Source organism: Parus major, chromosome 4 (genome assembly GCF_001522545.3).
Source record: "Parus major isolate Abel chromosome 4, Parus_major1.1, whole genome shotgun sequence".
Classification (NCBI taxonomy): Eukaryota; Metazoa; Chordata; class Aves; order Passeriformes; family Paridae; genus Parus; species Parus major.
The window spans coordinates 60396383-60417164 of record NC_031771.1 but is presented as its reverse complement, the minus strand read 5'-3'; the positions used below and the strand labels follow the sequence as shown (position 1 = coordinate 60417164).

The 20782-nt window shown below is 38.0% G+C and overlaps 1 protein-coding gene across 6 annotated transcripts in view; it reads right to left on the bottom strand.

The window, feature by feature from the left end:
- The window catches only part of ZFYVE28 (zinc finger FYVE-type containing 28), a 145413-nt gene that overhangs the window by 37052 nt on the left and 87579 nt on the right, over positions 1–20782 (bottom strand). For 5 of the 6 annotated variants that reach the window (XM_015625176.3, XM_015625177.3, XM_015625178.3 and 2 more), the window contains exons 5-8: positions 20528–20617; positions 18061–18150; positions 15181–15282; positions 6048–7412 (exon numbers count right to left, since the gene is read on the bottom strand). In XM_015625176.3, coding sequence (XP_015480662.1) covers positions 6048–7412; positions 15181–15282; positions 18061–18150; positions 20528–20617 — 1647 coding nt within the window. Of the gene's footprint in view, positions 1–6047; positions 7413–15180; positions 15283–18060; positions 18151–20527; positions 20618–20782 lie in introns of those variants that run through there. The other variant, XM_033513736.1, reaches the window with a different exon arrangement.

Below are 20782 nucleotides of genomic sequence, written 5' to 3'. Positions count from 1 at the left end.
ATGAATTATCCTAAAGTTGCTTTCCTGAAAACATGGATGTCACATGATGCTAAGGAGCGAACAAATTAACGTACAGGCCAAAAAAATCAAAATTAAAAACCAACTGTCTGAAACAGGTGTTCATTTTTTTTTACAGAGTTATTCTAACTTGCTGAGGAAATAATATTCTTAATATAGTACATCATATAAATATTGAACAATACATACAATTTAGGATTAAATAATTGCAAGACTAGGAAAAGAGGCAACTTGAATACCAAGCTAAAGAATAAATTATTCCTCTTATTCTAGAGTTGCAATATAGATCAACAAATAACAAAACATGCTTTTCAAGGATGCCTCATACTTACTCCTTACACTGCAAAAGCATATGGCAAAATATTCTATTTTTTAACCCCCACAAGTAAATGCAAACAGTGTCAGCACAGAGCTGTGCAGGAAGGGTAAAGGCAAGAGATTCTCCTCACTACCAACTGCAGCTCCTTTTGCCAACTGTCACATGCACTGCAAAAGGCTTTATCAAGAATACATTCATCAGATCAAGGAAAATGCAAAAATAAAATAAAATTGTGAAACTTAAGCTAGACATTTTACGTAGACCTACAGTGCAAAAGAAAGAAACTACTTAAAAATCCCTTTTTTATATCAGAACTTCTTTGAAGTCAGTATGTAGATAAACGAACATGCAAGAGAACCAGGTATTTAAGACTAAAACATGAAAACACCAGCATTGTATGAAAATATCAAACAAGTTGCCAAGTTTCATAAAACATTAGCAGGTTTACATGGACTCCTCAGCTCCAGAAAGAACAGAAAGACAAATATTTACAAAACACACACAAAAAATCTTCCCTCTTTGTAGTGTTCTTTCTTCTGTAAAAGAGACAGTAGAATTTTATGTTTAAATGAACTTTAAAAAAAAAAAAATCTGTGTAGTTTTCTTTCAGTTGAAAAACCAAGAATACTAGAGACAGATTTAAAGCTTGGTTTTAGGGTTAATGTCCTTTTTTACCCCAAAACACCAAATAGTGTTTTTTCGTAGTTTTCTCCTCTTCTATTCTTACATGACTTTTCCCCTTTATCAGTTTGTTTTGCTACATGACAGCCTTTATTTATCACCCTGTCCTTTCAGCAAATCAGATACTGCATCTTTGCTAGTGCTTTTCTCATATTTGCATCTCATTAGCACTGCTGCCCAGGATTTGTGTGCTGTCGGTGTTTTGTATCTCTGAGATACAAGCAGATAACAAGGAAAGGCATAACATGAGCTAAGACTTAAAAACCCAAGTAGCAGAGACCTGTCAATACCCAGTGAGGTTCTTCTGTTATGGTGTAACTCCATCAGCAGAGAAGGGAAGGGCTATGGGATGTCATTTAGCTGCACTTCTCTAAAGCCTTAGACACTGTCCCTCAGAACATCCTTCTATGTAAATTGGAGAGAGATGGATTCAGTGCATGAACTGTTATATGGATAAGAAATTGGATGATGATCAGATCCAGAGAGCAGTGGTCAACAGCTCAAATCTTAGGGACATCAGTAACAAGTGGTGTCCCTCCGGGGTGCCTACTGGGACCAGAATTACTTAATATCTTCATTAATGACACAGATGAAGGGATTGAGTGCACCCTCAGCACATTTGCAGGTGATACCGAACTGGGTGGTGCAGCTGACACACCCGAGGGACAGGATTCCATCCACAGGGACCTGGACAAGCTCAAGAAGTGGCCCATGGGAATCTCATGAGCTGTAACAAGACCAAGTGCTGGTGCTGCAGCTGGGTCAGGGCAGCTCCCAGGGTCAGCACAGGCCAGGGATGAACACATCCAGAGCATCCCTGAGAAGGACTTGGGGGTGCTGTGGGTGAGAGGCTGGACATGATCCAGCCATGGGCACTCAGCCCAGAAACCTCCCTGCCCTGGGATCATCCAAAGCACCGTGGGCAGCAGAGGAGGGAGGAGATTCTGCCCCTCTGCCCTGCTCTGCTGAGACCTCACCTGCAGTGCTGCATCCAGCTCTGGGGCCCCATCACAGGAAGGACATGGACCTGTTGGAGCAAGTCCAGAGGAGGCCACCAAGAGGGATGGAGCACCTCTCTTATGAGGAAAGGCTGAGAGAATTGGAATTGTTCAGCCTGGACAAGAGAAGGCTTCAGGGTGACCTGTAGTCTTCCAGTACCAGAAGAGAGCCCACAAGAAGGATGGAGAAGGACTTCTTACACAAGTAGGTAGTGACAGGACGAGGAGGGATGGCTTCAAACTGAAGAAGGGTAGGTTTTGATTAGATAGAAAGAAATTCTTTACCATGAGGGTGGTGAGGCCCTGGCACAGGTTGCCCAGAGAACCTGCAAAGGTCCCATCACTGGAAGGGTTCAAGTTTGCATTGGGGCTTTGAGCAATCTGATCTAGTGGGAGGTGTCTCTGCCCATGGCAGGGGTTTGGAACAAGATGATCTTTAAGGTCTCTTCCAACCCAAACCACTCTATGAGTCTATGAAATCTTTAGTAGAAGAGTGTTTAACCTGTATTTTAAACTCCACTGAATCTTGAGGCTAGACAGAGAAGCCTGAAATACCGGCTATTTCAGATACAAGGATTATGGTAAACCCATCAAGATCACAGAGATCATACCTATAATGTCATATTGTGTAGTAAGATGACTGACTCACTAGAACAAACAGTTTGTGTCACAACATACACATTTGAGAGCTGCTTTATTCAGAAAAGGGAAAGAAAATTTTCTTCTACTTTGTGACTTACAGTAACTAGGAAGTTAATACATTTATCAGCTTGATGTATGAGCTATCCTGCAGCTATTCCATGTGTATGAGATTGTTTATTGTTTTAGCTAATGGGTCCATCATTCTGAAAATAATCTACTGCCTCCAACATTTCCCCTATGGTTAAGCTGGCATTCACAAACATGTAATAGGGAGCAGTCACAGAAGCCCAACGTGATCTTCCAATTTAAAAATACCATCAAAAGGCAGTGATTAGTCATTGCCCCGGCAGCATGAGTAAGGAAAGGTCCACAAAGTTCTGTTTTGTAACTGAATTATCTCTTTTGCTGATAGCATGACTAGTGATTCAGAGGCAAGACCCAAATCTTATATACATATATATATGGAAAAAATGAGATATATCCATATATAATTTTTTAATCTAGTTCTCAGTAGAACCCAGCATCTCCACCTTTCACAGAATATACTTAAGAAGTTGGTATTTAATTGGAATGCTTCCATAAAGCAGCAACAATCTAGTAACAAAATACATCCATCTCTACTGCTCTACTGCTGCAAAGGTGGAATACTTGACAATTAGTAACAGATGTACTGTAGCCTCAAAAATGAATTCAGCTAATTAGAAGTAATCAACAAAGTATCCGTGTAAGAGACTATGGTGAAAACAGACAAATCCCACCAACTTCTTAACAAAATATTCAAAAACATTCACCCAAGAGTTTTAGAACTCAAGAATGAATGAGATGAATTCTTAAGCTCTCTTTTAAAACTTCCATGATGCCTGGAATCTAAAGGTGCCATCCATAAAAATAAGGAGGACTCCACGGGGATTCAAACAGCTCTAGCTCTGTGAGCCTGATGATCATACCAAACAACTTAAAAATGTATCAAAAGCTAAAATACGTAGACAATGTGAAGATCTGTGTGAGAAGAAACAACATGAGTTCTGCAGAGGGAACCTCTTGGGAGCTCTGTGAAAGGGTCAAGAAACTTGTGAAGAATGGTGATTCATCTGTCAAGCCTCTGGATTTCCAAACAGGTTCTCTCAAAATACCTCAAAAAGGCTTTTAAGAAAACTAAGGACCTACAGCCTAAGAGGGAGGGGCCCAAAAAGGATAGATAATTCTTAATCACAAATTGAGAGCAGCTGTTAAACAATCACTTCTCAGAAGGGTGGGATGTCATGGCTGAGTTTCTTCAGCATCCTGGGAGCTTTGTTTTTATGATCTGCAAAACCAGGGAGAGCAATGAGCTCTGACAAGTTACTACCAATGCAAAATTATTCAGTGTAATAACCAGAACAGCCTGCACAACTGCCCATGATCTTAAAGTCTAAATAAAAGGTAATAAAATAGCAAGACTTAACTGGTAAACACATGTAGAATAATTTTAGCATCAAATACAAGATAACTTCAAAAAGATACAGATACAAGACAACTTGTAAAAGAACCTCAGCACACCACTTAGTAAAAATTCCAAGTCAAATACTGAGAATAATTGAAAAACAACTGAAAACAATTATGCCACTGTGCACATCCACAGTTTGCTCATATCTTGAGTAAGTGCAGTTCTGATTCACTTATTGCTAAGAGGAAATCATATAATTGAAAACTGTTTAGGGCAAGAGATAAGGCATGATAAGGTATGGACAATTTGTGGACAACTTCTGATCAAGCAGGCTCTGAAGTTTCCAACCTGAAAAAGTAACCACATTGACAAAACGTGACTTAGGTCTACAAAATCACAACAGGCAGGAGAGGCCAGACAGGAATCAGGAGCAAACAAAAGCTAACAGGAAGACAGACTTACAGAACTCTCTGTAAAAGGACAATTCTCAGATAAAGTATTTAAATATTAACAGAGGTCGGACAAGTCAGTAGAGAAGTTACTACATTCACAAAGCATGGGAAGCTGAAACAGTAGCTTATAGATATATATATAGATTTATTATATTTTTCAGATCTAATCTCAAAAATTCATTTTTTATCCTACCCAAGGCAAAAACTGGTAGGCAAATAGTCTGAATATTTTATCATTTATGAGGAAACTGATTAAACACAGTGATTACTTTTAGTAATCACTACGTTTTTACATAGTATTCCACTTGAAGTGGTACAAAAATGTCAAAGGGATTTGTGAATTACATCTTAAAAGGAAGTCCACTTAGAAACCCTGTTGTAAGTCTTTGAATATGATCATACTTGCAAGCCTAAGATAGCAAACAGAATAATGAGAAAGTTGAGTTTTGTGCACGCCAAGTTGTATTTAACCTGTAACAGCAATTAGGTCCAGGCCAAAGAACTCATGATTATATTTCCACTACCAGTAAAATATTTCATAATTCAGTTGGTACATTATTCTGTAGCTTTTATATTGTGGTTATGCTTCGTGGTTCAAGCTACCTCCACTGTGTTATCCTGAACTCTGTGAACATAATGAAATGAGAGATCTGCATCTCACACACAAATAAAGCCAACTGCAACAGAAATACAGAAAACAGAGGTAATTATCTCTAATGTCTTGCCTCTGCTTCATGATATTAATACTTCAGGGAAACTGAGCGCACTCTACAAAACAAGTTATCCTCTAAACAGTAAAGCAAAACAAAGTCAGGTTTTCTACTGGTCTGTATAAGGTCCTAATCAAATCCAATCAAAGTTGAGCTGAAGCATGGCATTTTCTTTATTACAAGTATTATGATGTTAGCAAGTTCCTTATTGTCATTAAATATGCAGAATCCTAATAATCCATGACCTCTACTCTTCTATCAGCTTTGGCAGAAATGGTCCAACAGGCTTAAGAGCCACTTCTGCACTTTGTTAGGCTCCTCCAGCACACACACATTCACAGATACCCACAGGCAACATGGTCATATCAACCCCTTTCTCTCAAATGAAGCCAAGGTAAAATGTGTTTAGATAACAATTCAATCCCATGCACTGATGCAAAAGTTAACTTTTTAGTATTTTCCAGACACACTTCTCCTATAAAACAGCAGAGTACAATGGAAGTAATGACCCAGGTACCATTTAGCAGCAGTGCCCTCTTGGATACATTAAGCAGGTAATGTAACATCAATTTCAATGATACAGAGACTCTGGATGATTAAAAGTCAGATGATTTCCAAACCTTTTTTAGAAAAGCTGACGTCCAATAAAAAGCTATCTGCATTAAAAATACATATATGGATTAATTCCTGCAACACTCTTGTCCTTAAAATCAACATTAATGATATACCAATCACTTCAGTACAAGGATGCAGGAATTTATGTACATGCAGATTACTACCAAGACATCAAGTTGCTCTTACCTTGAACTAGATCGTGACTTTACATCTTCTTTTGCTGTCCTTTCACTACTAGCATCTTCATTGTAGTCCATTGTTTTATCACACAGTTGTTTTCTCTTCTCCCACTTCTTCTGCTGATTTGAGATGCTTTCTGTTTCTCCTTGGGAGTCACTTTCTGCTCCTACCTGTGAACCTGAGGAATGTGCCAGGCACTTAGAGGAGACTGGCAGTTTTTGCTCTTCACTGCCAAAGTCTCTTTCTGCTAACAAAGCAGAAGTTTCAGGTTTTAATGTTTCCTGCTCAGGGACTGAATTGTCCAAGTTATCTACATGGTCCATTTCCTTAGACTTTACTAATGTGTATGAAGCATTTACAACACCTCCTGCAGAATGTTTAGTCTTTAAACCTTCAACACCGTCCTCCCTGCTGTCTTCACAGCTGCCACAACACACACAGGAATTAATTAGACAGTTTGTGGCAGCTATACTGAGTTTATGGGATTCATCCTCCTCCTCATTTGCTAATGGATTAGCAGATCCAGGAATACAACTAATAGCTGCTTCTGGGGTTGTTACTGGGGATTCTGAGCTAGAAGGAGATTTAGGATTGAATATTACAGTAGCAGATATTTTCATTCCCCCTGTCCTGTGGGCTATCACTTCCGCCGTTTCTGCATCATCAGCATACGCATCCCAGCCATTGAGGTATAACTGTGAGTCTGGACCTTCTAGACAGCTGCATGAATTTGGAACTGAAATGCCAGGCATCTGTTTTCCATCTTCAACATTGTTATTATTGCTTAAGTCACTTTCAGCATCTTTTAAAAGCAAAGTTTCCTCTGTCTGATGGCCATTCTCATAAAGCAAAGCATCTCTATATTGCAGGTTCTGTTTTGAATCATGGCAAGGGTTATTCACCCAAGCAAAAGTATCACTTACTGAATCCAACCCAGCCAGAGCTTCTCCTGCTCCATCTAGGTCATCCATAAAAAACACTCTGTCCTCTTCATCAGTTAAGTTGTCAAGATGGTGTCTTGTTGGTGAAGCTTCTGTGCTAGAACTATTTCTTAGGCTAGGTCTGTGAGCTGGAGACTGACAGATGCTTGGAGGGGAAAGCAGAGAAGACATTTCATCGCCGACTCTGTGTACCATCCTGTTCAGCTGCTCCAGCTCCTGCTCATCATACTGCATGGAACAAGCCAGCTCAGCCTCTGTGTTCTCAGCTTTTGCTGAAAGTTCCTTAGGAGGCAAAGTTGCAGTTATGCCTGGTGCAATGACAGAGGGTACTTCAGGATCTGCTCTGACAGGAAAATCTACATCTTGAGAGATGCACAGGTTACGTTCCAGTGTGTGCAGCTCGTCCTCAGTCAATGTCTGAAGGAGATCCCTGAAAACAAAGAAACAGACACATCACTTGACATTTAAAATCATGAGGCATTCGTGTTACAGATTTTAAAAAAGCTTTTACTGTTAGTGCAATCTAGAAATTTAAAACTTCTGTTTAAAAACTGAAATTTCTGGGTAAAATCCAGAACATGAGGGCACGGAATACTTTTGACTGTGTAATTCAAGATGCATTTGGCTTTCATATCCAGAGCACATGACTACTGATGCCTGAATTTGAGATTACTCATGCAAATAGAGGGCATAAAATTATATACATGCTTTCAGTGAAGCCTCAAAATAAACCAAAACACACACAAAAATGGAACCTTTCCCCTCCCCATCACTTACAGTGAAAATGTCGCCCACAATTAGATTTATTTTATCATTTTACTTTTTTAATTCACAAGTTTAACTTTGATTAGCAAACCAATTTTCCATCCTTCAAGTTGATTCAGAAAATTATTCTACAAAAGAGTACTGCAGAAGTTTTGCAGCATTATACTGTTGGACAAAAGAATTCAATAAAACAGTAATATTGTTTATGCAACACTGGTATCTGGAAGACAGATCACTGAAACAGGGATTGGAAATTGGCTCTTTCCTGCCTCAAACACTGAACTCAGTTTTCTGGCCTTGACTGGCATAAACTTAATTTTCTTCACAGCAACTACTGTGGGGCTGTGTTTTGGATCTGTGCTGGAAGCAGTGCTGATAACCCAGGGGTGTTTTTGTTATTGCTGAGCAGGACTCACACACAGCCAAGGCCTTTTCTGCTCCTCACCCCACCCCAGCAGCGAGGCTGGGGGTGCACAAGGAGTTGGGAGGGGACACAGCTGGGGCAGCTGACCCCAAATGACCCAGGGATATTCCATACCATATATATGGCATCATGCTCAGTACATAAAGCTGGGGGAAGGAGGAGGAAGGGGGGTTGTGTTTGGAGTGGTGGCGTTTGCCTTCCCAAGTCACCTCTCCATGTGGTGGAGCCCGGCTGTCCTGGGGATGGCTGAACACCTGCCTGGGGAAGTGCTGAGTTATTCCTTGTTCTGCTTTGCTTGTTTGGGGCTTTTGTTTAACCCATTAAAATGTCTTTATCTCAACCCACGACTTTTCTCCCTTCTTCTCTTCTGATTCTCTCCCCAAACCCACTGGAGGGGTGAGCAAGTTGGCTGTGTGGGGCTGAGGTGCCAGCTGGGGTTAAAACATGACATTGGTCATCAAAGAGTAAAGCTTCTGCATGATGTTAACAACAAGGCAGGTCTAGAAGCAAACACTGAGCAATTTAGTAAATGGTGTTTTCTATAGACATGCAACATCTCAAGTGTTACCAGGTGTCCTCAGTACTGCAGTTTAGGACTGTGGGCACCTGAAAGCAAAGTGTTATTAAGGGCTCGATAAGAACAAATCATGTTTGACACAACATCATGTAATATAAGTCTGAATTTGATTTACACTATCCTTCTCAAACAGAAGCCAAATATACAAATATCCTCTGTCAAGAACTGCTGCCACCATTTTCAAAGATCAGTAACTGTATTTTATCATAAAGAAATGGATGGGAAAAGCAAGACCTGTTCAATAGAGGTTAGAAGTCCATTATTCCTCATGTGTTTAGGAATAATTTGTGAACAGTTGGCATAATAAAAATAATAATATGCACATATTAAAAGAATTCCCTTAAAGGAGTAATTTGGGTGTAAAAAAGAGGCCAAAAAAGCCAAAGAAACATCCAACACATCTCACATCTCAATTTCCAGTCAATGGCTTACCTTCTAAACCTGTTAACTCAAAGACCAAAGATTTTTGCAAGTACTACCAATTCTTCAAATAGCTAAAAAAATACATCACTAGTATCTGATCTGTTTATCAGCTTTATACTTTGCAAAAACTAATAGTTTAGATAAGCATTCGTAAGTCAGAAAAAAATTATGGCTACATACATTCCACACGATTAACATTTTATTTTTTTAAAAAATCTTGCTGTATAGGAGTAACATGACCCTGAAAAAAGTTCTAAGCCTCCAGAAGTACCACTTATAAGAACAACTGTGCAATTGTATCCTCCTTTTTCACGCTCTGAAACAGAGAAGTCAGAATTTCCCAGAGTCATTCCATATGCATCTTTAAATCTGAAGTTTGAGCATTTTTTTCAGTCATAAATAAGAAAGGAAAATGGGCAATCTTTGTTAGATCCACCTGCCTAATAATCTATAAACCAGTATTGCTATTTGGCACACTAGCACATTTTAAATACTTACACATTCCTTTCTTTTGTCTACACAGTATGTAATGATACCACCTTATTATTCAGATCTTGTATTTAACCAGTTTTTTTAAGATATTAAGCACTTGAACATCACCTTAAAAACAAATTGAAATTGCTTAAGTTTTAAGGTCAACATAAACACAGTAGCATTATCATAATTTATTTTTAAAATAACTATACCAATAGTAATTTAAAAACATAGAATATATTTTATATTAAAAGACAGGATAACATGATTGCTGCCATGAGGCTTTGTATTATGAATTCCATATTTTTACTGTTTACAGGAACACTGACATAGAATTTTATAGGCATAAACAAAGTAATGTGAGATTTTAAAAACAGTTGGGGTTTTCATTTTAAAAAATACAACAAACAAGAGTAAGTACACAAATGTAACAGTGAAGGGTTTATGCTCGTCCCTCACATATACAAAGATATTAGACACAGGAAACTTCTGGGTTGGGCCAGGGTCCATCAGCAACTTCTACAAACAGACACTACAACAGCAACATTCAAAGGAATTTGCTTTCCATCCAAGCCCATCAGCATAACTGAGAATGATTCACTGGGCCCAGGGAAAACCAGAGATTGAATTTTCATACTTCCAGCATCTATTCTGGGGTTTTACTCAGTCTCCACACCACCACATGGCAGCACCCAGGATTACTGAATGTCTGGGTGTCCAGAGCTACTCTGCTTCCTTTCCAAAGGCTCAGTCAGAGAGCATGGCTGCTCAGAAACCTGTACCCAACTCAGGTTTCACACACTCACTATAAATTCAGTGCTGGAAACACATTTACTTTCTACTGGCTAGCTCCATGGCATTGAGTAATGAATTCTATTTCTGCCAATAACAACACCTCAAAATTTAAGAGCCATTGCATGCAGTTTTGAGGACAGTAAATAAAGCCTGATTAAAAAAAATATATATAAAATAAATAAATAAATGATGATAATAATAATAATAATAATAACAACAACAACAACAAGAACAACAACCACCACCAGTGAAATCGGCTGACAGTCCTCATGTCTTTTTAGGTCAGTAAGATCCCTGCAGCTTTGGAAGAATAACAAAACCAGTTGAATTACACATGGTAGTCTACCAGCCCTATAATTTCAGTAGAGAAATCTGCTTTAAATTCAAAGGGAATATGCCCATTTTCCTAATCCAAACATTGGAAATTCTGCTATTAACAAATACAACTAATTCTAAAAGAGGTTCAGATAATTTCCTTGGATTCACAAGTCATTTTTAAAGATGACAAATGTTTGATCAACAGTCACCTTTTAGATACACTGTACATTAGATTATACAGGACTCACTGCCAATCTGCCATGTTGTAAAATGCCTATGAAGATATTAAAAATTAATGTTAACCAATATATGAAAAGAAATCTGACATTTCACTACTAAAAAACTAAACATCAGGTGTCATCAGTAAACTATAAGGTTTAATTAAACTGTAGCTACTTTAGTGGTTCATTTCCTTTCTGCTGAAGAACCTTTAACTCATTGTGCTCATACGGACAAAAAGGATTTCTCCCTCTGCTTACATTATTCAGAAGCCACAGGAAAAGGTAAAGTCAGCTTCTGCAATCCACCCTGATGAGCAGCAATGTGCTTTCTTCTCAGAGGGGCTTCAGAAAATACTGAATTTTAAAAAGTGCATATTGAGGTTTCATCTGCTTTTACTCTTTTTGGCATTGTATCACAGACAGGCAATCTAGCTTCCAAAGAGGAACATTCTCCTTTCAGTGGTTACAGCTACTGGCAGAAAAACAAGAAGTTCTTCGGATGTGCTCTGCCTGTTACAAGCAGCAGTAGAGATTTGCTCTGCCTGTTGCAAAACCAATGAACATATTTTACTCTACTGCCAATATCCAGGGTACAGAAATGAGCTCTTCAAAGATGTGAAGCCAGATGTCTTTCGAGACAAGTTTGGCTCTGCAGAGGACAGGGCCACAAACCCCCTAATCCTGCACATTCCTCAAGCCTCTTCCATTAACTTTGCTCCTACTCTGACTAGAATTTTAAACTGCCTTGTTGTCAGAGAATAGCTCCATTGTTATTGCCAGCCTGTGCTTCAGTTGATGCTCCAAAGGGAGCATGACCAGCTGCCTCAATGGAGCTGCCACCGGAGGAGCCTGGTGCAGGTACAGGGACGCCACGCGCATCCTCCCGCTGTGCTCAGCTCTGCACACCCAAGTCCACAGATCTGCCTGACACACCCACGCTGAGAAACCAGCACTGAGATATGGAACAAACAGCACTGGCACTCCTTTACTGCCACAGTTTTGAATCAACTCAAAGTTTTGAACGCAGCCACCTCGGAAAAACGGATCAGTTTTTCCCCAACCACTGTGCACACTTAATTTAAATGAAAACGAATTTCACACTGCCCCACACAGTTCTTTAACACACAGAGAGTATGTATACTGCATTTAATTCCTAGTCAGTGATACAGAAAGGTTTCAAGTGTACTTAAAATGGTATGAACCTCTAATTCGTCACCAGTTGTGCAGTGTGCACTCTGCACCACCAAAATCCACAGGGACCCTGCCATCACTTGTAATGGTGCAGAAACAAGCACGAGGAAAGCAAAGAGCTCTGAAATACAGCAGAATTAAGCAGTACTGCAAAATCCCAAGTTGCTGACTTTCAAAAATCTTGGTACAGTAGCCTCCAATGTATATATAGTATAAGCAGTTTTATCACAAAACTGTTCAGTGTCACAGGCACCTAAATTACATATCTGTGCACAGAGCAGACAATGTCATCTGTGTATTCCCTAACTAGATTGCAGTAGTTTGGCAGAAATGGTTCAAACACTTTAGTTTCAAAAGCACAGAGATAGCACTACTATGTAATTATGCATTGGTAGATGCATAAAATACCAAGGCTGATGTTTTACACACAAAATAAAAGTCAACACAAGCACCTGGCTTAGATATTAATTAAAACATTCAAAGCCATAATTTGCTGCTCAACCTTTCCAAAAACTCAGCAACAACCCTTACTGCTTTTTCTCACAGTCTCAACAATCTCTATTGTTTTCAAAGTTGTCAGCCACCAGTAGGACACCAAAAATTTTCATACCTAATAGATATTTATCTTCCCTGCTAGTTCTGATTTAATTATGTGGATCAACATAATTAAAATACAGTACTTATCTTTGCCTTATGGGTATTTTAGGATAATACAGTTTAAAAATTAATTACCTGTAATCCTACAAAATAATCAGCTCTTCATATGATGTTACTCCATGAGCTAAAATACTTAGTTGGCTAAAAAGTTACAGAACTTGACAGAGAAATTGACTGGGATGTGATCACATTCTGCAGTAAGATGTTCTATTTTCTTACAACAGGCACACAACTGGAATGCAGCTATTTTTAACAGAAGAATTCTGAATCTATTTTCAAGCCTTAACTACTGGTGCTGGAGACTGGAGAAAGACTCCAGGAGAAAAACACTCTTCCTTTGTTGGGGAGCAGAAATATTGGTATCAAATATCATTCCATCCTCTTCATAGGTTTCTATGAACCTTCTCACAGAGTATGACTGCAGTCTGATGAGCTTAAAAAAAAAAAACTGATAAGAAAAAAAACCCTACACAGCTTTGGTACTTTCAAAAGTAATTCAATTACCTTACATGAACAGCACACTTATTTGTATCTCATTGTAATGTTTCTTCAATATATTTTTCATCCAAGAATATTACTAAAGGATCTTTTTGAGCTCAGTTCTTGCCAGTATTTGAGTTCCTTCAATTCAGAGACTGCCAGACGTGAAATTTCATATTACTTCTTGCTTGAATTTTTGGTCAGATAGATGTTATCTCGCTAAGAACATTTCACCAACTTTGTCTCCTAGACAACTGAAGTCACATTCTTTAATGTTCCCTTTCCTTCACAGAATAAATACAATTCTTAAAGTATATCAGAACTTTTCCAAAACTGAATCTGAAAGATTATTTTTTAAAGTTTGCATTGAAAACTGTAGTTACTGAACAAACAAGCACTTTACAAATCTGTTTTCAACCCCAGAGCTATGTTCACAGTAACTGAAAATTAAATGGGCTAAGCAATACACAGACTTCATTGATTTTCATTTTCCACGTTGTAAAATATGATAAATCAGAAAATACAGATTATGAGAAGAATATTAGCTTTTAAATATCCTTTTGGCTTTAGACAGCGAGTGGAATGCTGGTGAAAATACCTGCAATAGCCACATATTGGGAATAAGGCATTTTAATGTAAACTTCATGGACTTTTCAAGCTTTAGTTACAATAAAGCTTTTTCCTCCTCCTAACTTCAGTTTTGCCCTTCACTTCATGCTGTTATTCTTAACCCAGTGTTTTATAAAACCACAATTACTCAAAAAACCCCAACAAACCAAACATGTTGATTTGTCAATTTTAATTCTCATATTTCAGTATGAGTATCACTAATGTAGTTAAAAATAAGACTTCTAGACAAAAATCCTAGCAAGTTTTCAAGGGACACATGAGGATGTGGTCTAGATATTCATAAAGGCTAACTTCAGAAATAGCTCCCCTCTGAACCATCCCTGACAGAACTTACATTCTCCCTCAGGAGGTGCCTCACCTCTAATGGATGAGAGGAGATCAATCTGGATAAACTGTCTGAAAACTATTCTTACATTAAACTGCCACCATGAGATCCAGGGAAGGTGAAAAACTGCTGAAAATTGGACACAGGGGGAAAAAGCCCCAAACTTGTCAAATTATCTCTAGAGATTTCTAGGAACAAAAGTTGCAGTTGGTAGATAAATCCAAATTCTAAGAAAATAACAGGGTTTAGGATTAAGAAAAATTTTTAACATCCAAATAAAATACCTGAAGGGTGAGCATAAAGATCCTTTAAAGATACAGCTTAATTTCTCCAAAGTAACAGATCAGTCTTCTAAAGATCTCAGCTAAGAAAAAAAAAATTTAACATTCTTTATACTTGAGCCAAAGCCCACGTCTCCAATGATGCACTGAACACTGAAGCATTATGGAAAGAAGTATAAAGTGATGAATCCTGTAAATAACAAATTTACAATATGAAAAACTAATAGTCATTTCTATTAGGTTAAGAATTATCTGAGTATTGCATCACAGCATAACAAGAAAATGCAATAAGCCTAGTTAAGCAGAAACATTGATGCTAATTAGAAACAGAATCTCCCAAAAATAAACTCTAACTTTAGTATTTCAGGCATCATCTAACCACAAGGAAAATGTGAAATGCTATAAAATGATACTTAAAAAAAATAAGAAACTATCACAGAGATTAAAAGTTCAGAAAACTACCATGAAATTAAAAACTACATTTAGTTATTTCACGGGTATATCAGGCTGATGAGAGGAAAACACAGTTTATGGTTAACATAGCAAACAGAAACACTTTTTAAAGCATTTATAAGTTTTCAGGCCTCTGATTTTCGCTTCAGAAGAGAAGCAATTACAACTATCTTTTATTACTTGCCTTATTTTTCTTAGCAAAGTGTGAAAAGGTCTGAAGAGTTCAGACATATCTTCTGGTTTATGGTCCAAGTTTAATGGTCCCTCGGAGTAGACAACAAGGCCACTGTAATTCAAACACATGCATGAACACACACCAAAATGAAAATTTTATTACACAGAGCAACCACTGAATAGTCAGAAGAGCAACTGTACATAAATATTAGAACAACATTTAACTACATCTCGTTATCTTATTTTTGTCTTATTCATCCACAGCTAGAATTAGATGCTATTTAAAGTAACAGGAAAAAGATCCCCTACACTCTGTTCCCCTTTCTTAAACATGGTAGGAAAAGCAATGGAAGCATAAAGGGAAGAACACATGCTGCACCTGAATAAAAAACACAAAACAAAAAACCCCACAAAGGAAACCTATTATCAAGTACATTGGGGAAGGTCTACTGATTTGAGATATTGCAGATGACTTGCCCTTTCCAGTCTAAATAATTTCCAGGTAAGGTAGCTCACTCCTGAGCTCCTAGTTTTCTACCTCTATAATAATATAACCTGGTAATATATCCTGATAAAAACAGAAAAGATATTTTCTTAATCACATAAAACATGTCTGGAAGAAACCATGCTTCTACATCAACTCAGCACTTGTATAAATTTCCCTGGAAATAGGTAAATTCATAATCCTGAGAGCCTCCAGGTACTTCACAGTAGATATCTCAATAGCTCCTCCTGACCAAATCACCACTGCCCAAATCTGTTTGTGTGTCAGGGATTAACAAAATAAACAAAATAAGCAAAACAATAAACAAAATTTACCTTTGTATCTGCTGTGCCACACCATACTGTGCCTGAGGGGGGATTCCCACCAGGCACCATTCTGCTATTTAATCCTCTGCCCATTGCAAAAACAACGTATATTTCCCAAAGGCAACCTGTTCTCACAGATGATATTACATCAGTTTTCTTTTTCCAAGGCCGTTTTCCCCTTTCTGTCCATAGTGTCAGTGCTGTGTTACCCAAGCTATTTCAAAGGCATTTTCCTTTTCTTAAACTCAAATTACATATTGCTTCAGAGAGCTATCCAGCATCCAAATCATCCAGAGTAAAGTGACCCCTGGCTAACAGGACTGCCAAAGTCTTTTGGTCACCAGTTCTTCCTGAGAAAGCACCCGTGTGACCACCAAAGGCTCTCTGAAACACAGCAGCAAAGCTGATGTCACAGGTTACATGAGTTCCACTGAAGTATTAAAAAAAATAAAAAGGAGCAGGGGATTAGGGTTTTGAGGGCAGGAGGAGGGAAGAGGAGATGAGAGGCAGAAAAAGTTGCTTCCTCTGCAAGTCACTATTTTTTTGTGGCTTAAGACAAATTATCTTGTTGCCAAGGATACATAATTTAATCTTTTTTCCCTATGCTTTCCAAGCTTCAACCAACAGGCTGCCACAAAGTGAAGTAGTTATTGCTGACTCATGTCTTATGTTCTGCATAAGCAAATGTTACTACTTTGCTCAGTGAAAGCTCAAGGCTATTCTCCAACTTATACCTAATGCCAAGTCACTGTTCTTCTGGTTTTCAGGCAGTTTGCCTGCCACAGAATTTAACTCTTGGAAGAAATTTAAAAAGAAATACGTGGGCTAGAGCACAGAGAAAAAAAAATTATAAAATGGCTTTTATATATGTGTAACATTTGAAAGAGCTCTAAATCAAAGCCTGAATATAGCTGTAGCACTGGAAAGAACTAAAATTCACATGTTATTATTTCCTACAAGGCTTGTGCTTCTTCCAGAAAAAACTGTATATGGATGGGGTAGTTATTCTGTGGAACTTCACATGACAGTGATTTCTTTTCTTATCATGGAATAACTAGGAGCAGCTAAACTTCTCTTCTCCTTCTCTATCCTTATTTGTAATTTGGGATAGACATGATCTATTTGCCAGAGAGCCCTGGTTTTCCAGTTAAGCCATGATGTGTTCTCCTTCACTGTGTCTTCCAGAAGCTTCAAATTGAGTTCTCACATTCCTGTTGTCTTCCAATAATCAGATAATTACTGTTATTATTTTTAGAATGACAGTTAGAGACAATGTACTATTTAACAGGAACAACAGGCCACAGGGATTTCCTGAGGAGAAGTGTATTACACTCAGGATTTGAGGTTTTTTATTTCCCTCAATTATCCTACTTATATTAGCTAACTTTAAAACATTCACAATAGTAAAATATTAAAAATATGCTGGCTTTACTCCAGAGAAGCTGCTGCCTTAGTAAACCATGAAGACTCATTAGGAAAAATGCATCTGATTTGTTCAATATTGCAAAAACTGCATGAAGCAAAAAACATTGTTATAATTTAGTTGCCTTGAGTAGTCAACACAGGGCACAAATCTACACAAAGTTACACATATTAATACTTTCCTTCAAGAGAATTATGCCTAACTCAGTCACAACGCAGTCTGCCATGGTAACTCTTTCTTAACTAGAGCCATTGAGAAGAACACACAAATTTAACTGGAAACTTGCAGTTTTCAAGAATTATATCCTTAAGTCATCCTTTTTATGAGTGTCACAAAATATGGGCTTTCAAGAAAGACTTCCAACAACATGACATTGCAAAGACTGATGCTCCTAATTTTTAAATTTTGCTAGAGGATGCCTGATCAATTGTTAGTGCCTTCTCTGTTTAGAGATCTACCATCTTTTCTTTTTTTGTCTTGATATTCTACATTAAACTGGTAATGATTTAGAACAAAACAATTCTCCTCTTTAATTCTTTTGAAGAATTTTAAAGCAAACTCAGGTTAAAGACAGTCCATCAAAATTCTAAACACAGCTTTTCAAATCTTCAATAAACTTTTAAATGAGGCAGAGCAGAGTAGTTAAAAATTACTCACCATACAATGGCTAATCTTGGAATTGTAAACATTAAAGCTGGTTCATAGTCATCAATCATATCTTGAGTGAGGTATCCAAGCCTTAAGGCTCTAAGCAAAAGAATAAAATTATTTAGTAAAACATCAAAGTCATGGAGAAAACATTTCACTGAGGAAAAATTTGAAAAAATTGTTATAAGCCAAACAAAACTGGTAGTATTTAACTCATGCACTGGTTTTGTGGAGTCTAAATCACTATATATATAACTGATTGCTTAAGTCTCTGCTTTAAAGAATAGTATAATAAAAACAAATGCAAGAAAAAAAAATCCCTTTGAACACCTAAAGCTTTTATAGTAATTCAAAACCCAATTCCGTTTTATGAAATTTTCTCTATTTACTATTTCATGTCAAGCTTCAGCTTGATACTGAAAAATCACTGGTGCTGACAATTTTTCAAATAAAAGAAACATTTTTAAAATAATAGGGGAAAGTACTTGGGTTTCATTTTCAAATACAAACTGCTTTAATTATCAAGGTTAATCTCCCTCTTAACTAATAAAAAACCTAAAAAACCACCCAAGAACAGCCCAGTTCTACACAGTAACTCTTAGTGAAGTCTAAGGATTTAATATTTGGGGGACACTGCACTGTCCTCAAAAAACTTCTCAAATATCTTCAGCTCCTTTTTAATTAAACCCCATTTTGTTTGCATTTTTACCTGGCTATATTTCCCAGTTTCTTCACATTTTCCAGATTTCACCCCATATGTTTCATAACACCCTCAAATTTCTTCTCTGACTTGTACATATCAGTGCTTAAGACGACACTGAAAACTGCACATTAGTCCTGCATTTGGTCCCCAGAAGAATGGAAGTAACTTTTTCTTTATTCCTTGTCAGCACTTGTCCAGCCAGTACTGCTGGTGGTGGATGGGACACGACCATGAAGCAAACCCTGGCTGGTGCCAACGCTGGACGGAGTGCGTAGCCCGTCCTCACTCCCTGTTCCTTCCTACAGCCCAGACAGATTTTTCTGAAGCTACAAGAAATAAACTATCTCTTTTTCATCTTCTTCATCAAATACAGAATCCCAGAATTGTCAGAGTTGGAAGGGACCTCTGGAGATCACCCAGTCCAACCCCCCTGCCAGGCAGGATCATCTCCAGGTGGTTTTGGAATGTCTCTAGAGAGGGAGACCCCACAATCTCTGTGCACAACTGTTCTGCCAGGTCAAAGGAGAGAAATTCTTCCCCATGTTGATGTGAATTTCTCATGTTGTAACTTATGGCCATTACTCCTTGTCCTGTGCCTGGGCACCATGGAAGACAGCATGGCACCATCCAATTGACACCCACCTTTGAGATATTTGTGTGCATTGATCACATCCCTTCAGTCTTCCCTCCTCTAACCAGCCCCAGCTCCCACAGCCTCTCCTCCTAAGAGAGATGCTCCAGACCCCTCATCAAGTTTGTGGCCTCTGCTGGACACACATATATGCCATAGGTGACTGTGTGTATGTGTAGTAGCTCTCTGACTGATGAAAGGTCATTCTTCCTACTTGTTGTGACCTTGTTGTAATCCTGTCTCCCAAAATGCCTGAAACACCCCTGATCCTGGTGTCATGTACAGATTGTGGCAGTGTGCTCTGCGCTCCCCCATTCCTTAATGAAAGGATCAACTGCACCAGACCCAGGGGTCCTACTTCACAAGTTCTCCCAACATGACAGTAAAACCAACACTTATTCTAAGAGCCTTTTACAGTCAACTGGTGTCTAATAATTCTACACAGAACATGATTCACTAATTTTCTTTTAAGAACAGTGCTGCACTGCTTAGGCTGAGTATTTCACATGCTGTTCCCCTCTACTGCCCACCTGCAGGCTAGTTAATCTGTCACAAGGGGGAAGAAAAGAAAGTTTTTCACAGTACATTACAAGTTCACACTTTTCTTTGCACCTTATACTTCCAGAACTTACAAACTGCTGAATTAATTTCTTTCATCATAGTCCCTTTATACATATAGAGCCAAAGACCAGTCTTTGAGAATTTAAAGAGCTTTTTTGAGAATTTAAAGAGCTTTTTTGAGTTCTTTATGATAATCACTGGAGGTTCACAGATGATTTGAGTCATCTCCCCATGTATTCTAGCATAAAATATCATTAAGTCTTGATGCCTTGAACTGATTTAGCTTATTTAAATGCTTAGTCTTCATGTACACATCTGTAACTAGTCATACCAGCAATACAGTTATTGTCGGATTATTAGCTCTTGTGGTTTTTTGTATTTTTTTAATGTAGAAAACAAAAAAACACAGATTTGTGCCTGGCAAGCATGCTTAACACCTTTGAACTTTGTACTTGGACACTTACTAGAAAAGCAAAATACCTAGTGTTTTATGACAGTTCTTCAGGATTATAGTTAATGTACTTCTACAAAAACTCAGACAGAAAGTAAACACAGAAATTAAGATCTAGTCCTTAACTTACCTCTCCACAGTTTCACAGAACAATACAATAACCTCTTGCTGTACATAGTATTCTTTTGGAGACTTCACAGGTACCATGGCTGACACATAACTACAAAAATGATTAAAATAACATACCATTGTTTCACATGCTTTAACAAATAACATTAGAAATAAAACCAAACCTAGGACAAATCATCTTAGAAACCTAAGATGATTTCCTGTACCAATTTGTATTTATTTTAACAGCTCCCACTGTGTACCGTGTAAGAATCTA